At 45.5% G+C, this 9,336-nt stretch overlaps 1 protein-coding gene across 1 annotated transcript in view; it reads right to left on the reverse strand.

Annotated features, from left to right (window-relative positions):
• Nucleotides 1-345: 345 nt before the first annotated feature.
• LOC139534452 (ephrin-B3-like) overlaps nucleotides 346-9,336 on the reverse strand; it is a 105,086-nt gene continuing 96,095 nt past the window's right edge. Inside the window, exon 5 of the mRNA XM_071333615.1 lies at nucleotides 346-4,806. Within this exon, the coding sequence (XP_071189716.1) occupies nucleotides 4,355-4,806 (452 nt within the window). The 3' untranslated portion in view covers nucleotides 346-4,354. The remainder of the gene's footprint in view (nucleotides 4,807-9,336) is intronic.

Here is a 9,336-nt window from a genome sequence, read left to right on the forward strand (position 1 = left end):
TGAATGGGTACCTTTATATAGAGAAACAGTGAATGGAACCCTGCTAAGACAACCCCCCATAGGAGAGAAACCTGAAAGGGTTACATCTGAGAGACTGGGCCTCACTGGAGTACTTGACCCCTTCCAGGCACAACACACACACACACACACACACACACACACACACACACACACACACACACACACACACACACACACACACACACACACACACACACACACACACACACACACACACACACACACACACACACACACACACACACACACACACACACACACACACACACACAAAGATCTTCACACTTCATCATTCAATAATGAACCCACGACCAGACCAGAGAGTGGTGCTTAAACATAATTTTTTTAATCAACATTTTTCCAAAGCAGGAATGTACTAGTTTTTTCCTCCCTTTAGAGGTGTGTTGGAGGAGAGAAAGAGAGGAGGAGGAGGTCATAGTGACGGGAGGGATGGGGGGGAGGAGGAAAGGAGAAGGTGAACACAAACCCATCTCACACAGTGGTGTCCCAATACAAAAAGTCTCAACACATCACATACAAGAGCCAGCCCGCTCTCTGTCGCCTCGACCTGCTGGCTATTGGCACAAGGAAACACACACACACACACACACACACACCAACAGAGGGTGGGGGGGGGGGGGGGGGGGTGCGTTTTCACAAAACAAGAAACCTCTCTTTTTGAAATGAGGATCCACGAGAAGCATCCATGAGAAAAATCCAACACATTGAAAACAGTGAAAGAGAGAGAGACAACCTTTTAGTAAAACACCGACCGACATGACAACAAAAAAGCCCAAGCTTTGAGTCCCGGAGGGAGATTCTCCCCGGTGAAAGAAAGAGGAGAGGAGGATGAAGAGGGAGAGGAGAGAGAAGGAACCATTTTGCGAATGAGCAGCATTCGGATTCCACAACTCCACAAAGTCCAGGAGGTTTACCCAAGTGTTTATACTCATGGCAGCAGCCATCTTTGTCAAATACTGTCATTTAGAGTGTCAGAGGATTTCAGTATTCAGAGAGAGTTTGTAGTTTGGCTTTGAGGGTGTTCTTGAAGGTATACAGTATTCCTGGTGGTCGTGTATTTGTACAGGAGACAAGACAGATTCCCACATACATAAATACCAAGATCCTGATGCTGCAGTACAGAAATTAGGGTGAAACTTTTACCCTAATTAGTCAACTTCTCCGTAACACTTTCTAAGTTCAAAAAGCATAATAGGAACAGATTACACAACATACAAATGATGTGAAATAGAGAGTATGTGTACTAGTAAAAAAAAGATGAAAGCGATATTTCAAATAAAGCTTTTTGAGCAGGTGCGCATATGAATAAAACACACATTGAGTGAAGCTTTGGGAACAAACATACACCTGTTGAGCATGAGGGATATTTCAAAGTATGGCACGTCACCTATTGTCTGCTATTTTGTTAGCGTATGTGTACATTTGCAGGTTGCTGTGCCTGTTTTGAACACGTCGTCGGTCTAACACTCAACAATACTAAGTAGCAGCTAGCCGATACAACATAACTTAACACACGGCACGTTTGAAAAAAGCTTTGCTTTCGTAAAAGGGTGTGAAAACGAATTAACCAGGCTAAGAGACTGACAGGTACTTGTTTCAGAAAAACACCCATACAAACACAGTCTTGTACAACTAACCTTGTGGGAAAACACAATTCAGTCCCATTCAAAACCCTATTTTCCCTAACCCTACCCCCAAAACCTAACCTTAACCCTAACCCTAACAATAATTCTAACCTTAACAAATAGCATTTGACCTTGCGGGGACCAACAAAATGCCCCCAGTTGGTCAAATGTTTGCTTGTTTACTATTCTTGTGGGGACTTCTGGCCCCCCACGAGTATAGTTAAACACGTCCACACACGCACAAAAACTGGGAGCACACACCCACTTTTAATCCTTCTGTCACACACAGAGGTTGACTTAATCACGGGGAGAAAGCCAGGACTGTGTCAGAAATAGGGAGCCACATGGGAGCAATCAGTGTGTGTGTGTGTGTGTGTGTGTGTGTGTGTGTGTGTGTGTGTGTGTGTGTGTGTGTGTGTGTGTGTGTGTGTGTGTGTGTGTGTGTGTGTGTGTGTGTGTGTGTGTGTGGCAGAGAGAGGGATGCAGAGATAGCCAGACAGAGAGAGTGTGTGTGAAATTGGCGTATACATGTACGGCATGTATGTGTGTGCGTGTTTGACAGCGAAAGAGAATGTGAGAGGGCTCAGTGTGTCTGCAGAGTGTGTGTGTGTGTCTGTGTCGATATAATCAGCGTCTGATACATAAAGCTGTAAAAATCGGGAGAATTTGAAACGTGCCATTTCCCTTCAGAGAAGAGTATTGTCTGTGTCTGTTATCTTGAATGTGTATCTGTCTGTCACTGTGTGTGTTTTAGATGAAATCTCTCCTCCTTATTCCAGAGTGAGGTTTCCCCCTGAAATCCATTTCAGCTGTGTGTCTGTTCCTCTCCTCCGTCCTCCTAGGGTCCATCACTCCTTCTCAGCACTGCATTAAAGGCAAGGCTCCTCTCTTCCGCCACAGTCACTGTTTCACTCTCTCTATCCTTCCCAGGGATTCTTCTCTCTCATCGCTCAATTCACCTCCCATCCCCCCACTTCTTCCATCTCTTCTCGCGCTCTTTCTTTTCTTTAGTGTGCAATTCCTTCTTCAGTCTTTTCTCTCTTTTTCTTAAACAAAAGTTCCACATTCAGTCGCTCTTTCTCTTTTCCCCCTAGACAGCGACTCCGGTTCCCGTTCTTTCTTTTCATTATATTTCATTTCATTTGGAACCCCCCCTCCCCCCCATTGCTTTTTCCTTGTGTTCAAAAGCGTTTGAAAAAAACTTTCATCGATGGTTTCTACCTCAACAACTTCCACAAACGAGGTCTAAACTTCAAAACTACAGCATAGTACAAGAAGTATAAAAATATACATAGGGGGAGGCCCAGAGGGGGGAGGGAGGCGATGAGAGAGAGAGAGGGAGAGAGAAACGACCTCAGTTCGCCAAGGAAAGAAAAACAAAGAGATTAAATTAATTTACAACTCAAAGGGGAAGGAAATAGGTTCAGGTTTCTAAATCGCAAACAATAAAGCACAGGATAAAAGTTCTAGAAGTATAACAGAAGTGTTGTTTTACAAGTGGAGGAATCAAAATAAAGAACTATAAAAAATAAAAAAAACAAGACGTCTAGAAATTAATGACTGGATATTCATATATAATCTGTAAGTGTTGCTAGCGATAAAAAATCTCACCTTTTTTTATATTCACTCACTTTTTTGTGTTTTGGTTTTTAAGACAAGTCTAAAGACACGCGAACACACACATTCGCTCGCATGTAGCGTATACACAGATTAACACACACACACACACACACGCTGTACTAAAGCACACTAACTGCACACACACTTCTGTGCAACAGCAGTGTCAGAATTATTATCCTAGTCTCCCACACATGCACGCACGCACGCACACATACACAAACACACACGTTATTAAAATATACAAGATTCTGAATGTCACTAAGACTCGATTGGTCTGACCGATTGATCACGTGACTCCAGCCCAGCTTTCTGATTGGGTGAGAGAGTCAGAGGCCCCTGGTCCAATGACAAACCATACACACACAAACAAACTAGGATCCTATTTGTGAGTTATAACATCAAGGGCCACAGTTAGCCTCAGGGTCCAATCAGGAGGCAGGTAGGTCTGATACAGGACAGGAGCATTAGAGAAATACAGAGATCTCAGGATAAGGTTGGTCGATGGATTTTCTAGGGGTCAGAGTCCCAGAAGTCCAAGTTGTGGCGGTACTAGTGTGTGTTCTCTCACACTAGCTTGGTGTGCGTGTTCTCACACACTTATCCTCATGGTGTACAGGGAAGGGACTCGTCTCTTCAGCTCTGGTGAGGGGGGGGGGGTTCGATTCATGGTGAGACAAAAAAAAAGAAGTGGGCCCCAGAGTCTCTTGCCAGTCCTGTCCTCTTTTAAGGGGCCGGTGGGGGCTATATACTAAACCCTCCATACTTAGCTTAGTGACACAGTCGAGTGAAGAGGGGTGGGCGTGCGGATGGCCTCTTCAGTTAGCTAGATGCACACACCTGTGGCTGGGACTGGGGTTGGATAGGGAATTTCAGATACTGTATAAGGGACTGAAGGTCTTGGTGGTTTTGGAGGGTGAGTCAGTGATGGACTACTGTAGGTAGGTTTTACGTGGTACTGTACTATATAGGACATGGTATATTGTAGGTGGGCTGTAGGTGGTACTGTACTGTACAGGACAGGGTAAGATGGTAGTTGGTAGTACTGTAGGTTGTCATGGCAACTGCCCTCATACTTTGTAGTAGATGTTTGCTGGACTCTGGGGGGGCATCTCCTGGACGATGTAGACGGGGTGACCGTAGTCCCCGCTCACCTTCTCGTAGTGAGGGCAGTACGCCGAGTCCGAAGCCCGCAGCGGGATGATGATGTCACTGGGTTCCGAGCCGTTGTTGTTACCGCCCCCATGGCCGCCGCCGTGCCCGCCGCCATGCCTCTTGGGGCTGGTGAGGGAGGAGAGTGACAGGGGCGGGTGGTGGGACTCCGAGTGCTTGGCGTGTCGCCGCCGGTAACACACCACGCAGATCACCGCGGTGACCAGGAGGAGGAAGGCGGAGCCCCCTGCAGCGCCGGCGATGACGGCCACGTTGGAGGGGGGAAGGGGTCCGTTCTCGCCCCCTGCGCCTCCCGAATCCCCGGCGCCACCGCTAGGAACCCTGGGATGGGTGGCGTTACCAGCACCACCTGTAGAATGACACAAGAAAATATTATTTTGATAACCTTATAAAAGACGTAAATACAATTTTATATAACTTTACCTTTAAACAGGTCAACATTCACAAGGCCGCGGAGCCGGACGGATTACAGGGACGTGTACTCAAAGCATGCGCGGACCAACTGGCAAGTGTCTTCACTGACATTTTCAAGCTCTCCCTGACCGAGTCTGTAATACCTACATGTTTCAAGCAGACCACCATAGTCCCTGTGCCCAAGAACACTAAGGTAACCTGCCTAAATGACTACCGCCCCGTAGCACTCACGTCGGTGGCCATGAAATGCTTTGAAAGGCTGGTCATGGCTCACATCAAAACCATCATCCCGGAAACCCTAGACCCACTCCAACTTGCATACCGCCCCAACAGATCCACAGATGACACAATCTCAATCGCACTCCACACTGCCCTTTCCCACTTGGACAAAAGGAACACCTATGTGAGAATGCTGTTTATTGCCTACAGCTCAGCGTTCAACACCATAGTGCCCACAAAGCTCATCACTAAGCTAAGGACCCTGGGGCTAAACACCTCCCTCTGCAACTGGATCCCGGACTTCACATCGATGGGGCTGTAGTGGAGCGGGTCGAGAGTTTCAATCACCAACAACCTATCATGGTCCAAACACATCAAAAAAGTCATGAAGAGGGCACGGCAATGCCTTTTCCCCCTCAGGAGAAAAAACTTGGCATGGGTCTCCAGATCCTCAAAAAGATCTACAGCTGCACCATCGAGAGCATCCTGACAGGTTGCATCACCGCCTGGTATGGCAACTGCTCGGCATCCGACTGTAAGGCGCTACAGAGTGTAGTGCGAATGGCCCAGTACATCACTGGGGCCAAGCTTCCTGCCATCCAGGACCTATATACTAGGCTGTGTCAGAGGAAGGCCCCAAAAATTGTCAGACTCCAGTCACACAAGTCACCTAAATATACATATTACCTCGACTAACTTGTACCTCCGCACATTGACCCGGTACCGGTACCCCCTGTATATAGCCTCTTTATTGTTGTTTTACTGTATTACTTTTGTTTTTTAACTTTAGTTCATTTAGTATATATTTTCTCAACTCTATTTTCTTAGAACTGCATTATTGGTTAAGGGCTTGTAAGTAAGCATTTCACGGTAAGGTCTACACCTGTTCTATCCGGAGCACGTGACAAATACAATTTCATTTGATTTAGCCTTGCCTTATTTAGGGTGTGACTTCTTCCATATACAGTACATATTACTCTTCCATATACAGTACATATTACGCTTCTATACACAGTACATATTACTCTTCTATATACGGTACATATTACTCTTCTATGTACAGTACATATTACGCTTCTATATACGGTACATATTACGCTTCTATATACAGTACATATTACTCTTCTATATACAGTACATATTACGCTTCCATATACAGTACATATTACGCTTCTATACACAGTACATATTACTCTTCTATATACGGTACATATTACTCTTCTATATACAGTACATATTACGCTTCTATATACAGTACATATTACGCTTCTATATACAGTACATATTACTCTTCCATATACAGTACATATTACGCTTCCATATACAGTACATATTACGCTTCTATACACAGTACATATTACTCTTCTATATACGGTACATATTACTCTTCTATATACAGTACATATTACGCTTCTATATACGGCACATATTACCCTTCTATATACAGTACATATTACGCTTCTAGACACAGTACATATTACTCTTCTATATACGGTACATATTACTCTTCTATATACAGTACATATTACGCTTCTATATACGGTACATATTACTCTTCTATATACAGTACATATTACGCTTCCATATACAGTACATATTACTCTTCTATATACGGTACATATTACTCTTCTATATACAGTACATATTACTCTTCTATATACGGTACATATTACTCTTCTATATACAGTACATATTACGCTTCTATATACGGTACATATTACTCTTCTATATACAGTACATATTACGCTTCTATACACAGTACATATTACTCTTCTATATACGGTACATATATTACTCTTCTATATACAGTACATATTACGCTTCTATATACGGTACATATTACGCTTCCATATACAGTACATATTACGCTTCCATATACAGTACATATTACGCTTCTATACACAGTACATATGACTCTTCTATATACGGTACATATTACTCTTCCATATACAGTACATATTACGCTTCTATATACAGTACATATTACGCTTCTATATACAGTACATATTACGCTTCTATATACAGTACATATTACGCTTCTATATCTAGTACATATTACTCTTCTATATACAGTACATATTACGCTTCTATATACAGTACATATTACGCTTCTATATACGGTACATATTACTCTTCTGTACCACACCAAGGTGACTAACCGTCTTCCTGTAGTTACAGTGGCAGAAACGTCCCGACAGGAGAAGAAAATGGCAGCCAATGTGAGCATATGTGTTCTGTCTATTGACATGACTTAGTGGACGGCGTTGGATACGAGAGGGTTTGGAACGCTCCTGCGCGCCTGTGGAGACCCACTGAGAAGCCGTGGCTCTGGCTAGAAGCTACAGCCATCCACAGTGCGGGGATCAAGGCAGCACACTTCCTCCCTTACGCCTAACAACACTGTTTATGTTGCATTGGCGCGTGCCCACATAAAGGAGTCAGAACAGTTGGGTGGTTTGGACCCCATCCCAAACGCCACCCCACTCTATTTAGTGCACTGTATAGGGAATAGGGTGCCATATGGCTTTGGTAAAAAAGTAGTGCACTATATAGGGAATAGGGTGTCATATGGCTTTGGTAAAAAAAAGTAGTGCACTATACAGGGAATAGGGTGCCATTTGGGGCACAATCTGGGTCTCTAAAGCTAGAGACCACACAGTGATGCTGCCTGGTTGGAACCTGGTCCCAATCGCATGGTCCGACCGCATGTACGGTCATAGCCCAGCAGGTGTTTGTTGGGTTTGGGACCGCCTGTGAGGAAAGTCGTGTTGACCGTGCAAATGTTGGCGGTGGTAGCGGTTAGGGCGGTAATGCGAGGCGCGGTCGTGGGATTGGGTTATCACTATCCTTGGCACATTTCCCCCCTCGTTTTCTCTCCCTCTCTTCCCTATCTTCTTTCGTCTTCCTTCCTCGCTCCGTGGCTCTCCCACTCTCTGGGTTTTTGTGGACATAATGACTTCCCTTGCTCTGTGCCTCCCCCCTCCTCACCACCCTCGCTCCTTCCTCACCCTCTACTGTGAGCCCCCTACCATGCATGCAGGACTGACTGATTGTCTAGCTGACTGACAAAACGCTAATACTAGACGCCAATTCCGCTCTCCGCCTCTCGCTTTCTTCCCTCCATCCCTCTCTCGTTCCCTCCATCCCTCCATTCCCCCAGCATCTCTCCCTCGCTCCACCTCCTCCTCCTCCTTTCACCAGCTCTGTTCTCACGCACCACGTGTTTATGGTGTAAATAGCATGTCCCCACCTACATTTAGTTCAGTTCCTCGATGAAGAAATTATATTTATTGATCACTGAGCAGTGTCATTCATCTATAATCTACAGTATCAGATGGCTACTTGTAATTATTTTATGCCAATTTCATTTCATTATCGTCATTTCCCCTTGTTCTCTCTACCTCCCTTCCTCCCTCCATCTCTCACTCCCCACCCTCTCTCTTTCCTATTCAACAGTACTCTCCATACCTCTTGCTTCTCCTCTTTCGGTTTTCTGCTCCTTCAACAGTGAAGCCTTTTTCCTTCCTTCCCTCTCTCCCCCCTCCCTTTTTCTGTCTTCTGCGCTTCCTTCTTTGCTCTCATCTCTCCCGCCCTCCATCTCTCATCAGTTCTCTCATATCCACTTCACATTAGAGAGTAGAGATGGCCTGTATGGCTATGTCCCAAATGGCACCGTATTCCCTATATAGTGCACTACTTTCGACCAGGCCCCTTAGGACTCCGTTCAAACGTAGTGCACTTTATAGGGAATATGGTGCCATTTGGGACAGTCTGTATGTGGTTGGGAGAGACAGAATACAAAGACCAGGTCAACAAGTTCCCTGCCATGAGACAACATCCCTCCCTTGCTCCTCTCCTCTATCCTTTCATCGTCCTCTTCTTTCCTCACTCCTCGCCTCCCCTCCCCTCCCCTCCTCTCCTTTCCTCTACTCTTCCCCTCTCTTGTCCTCTCTCCCTCTCCTCTCTCACTACTCCGATTTATCATTCTCCTCTCCTCTCTCTTCTTCTCCTCTCCCTTCTCTCCGCGGACCAACAGAAACCAGGCCGCCCAAACTAATGACAATAATAACTCCTTCAAATGGCGCCCCTGGTCTCCCCCCCCCCGCTCCCTGGGCAGCTATTAGAGCCGTCGTTCCTCGCCTGCGGCACTTAGCTCCGAGGGGAGGAGAAGAAAAGAGGGGATGGACAGAGAGCGAGAGGGATGAGAGAGATAAAGGGATGGATTTAAATAGAGAGATCCCACAGA

Source organism: Salvelinus alpinus, chromosome 11 (genome assembly GCF_045679555.1).
Source record: "Salvelinus alpinus chromosome 11, SLU_Salpinus.1, whole genome shotgun sequence".
Lineage (NCBI taxonomy): Eukaryota > Metazoa > Chordata > Actinopteri > Salmoniformes > Salmonidae > Salvelinus > Salvelinus alpinus.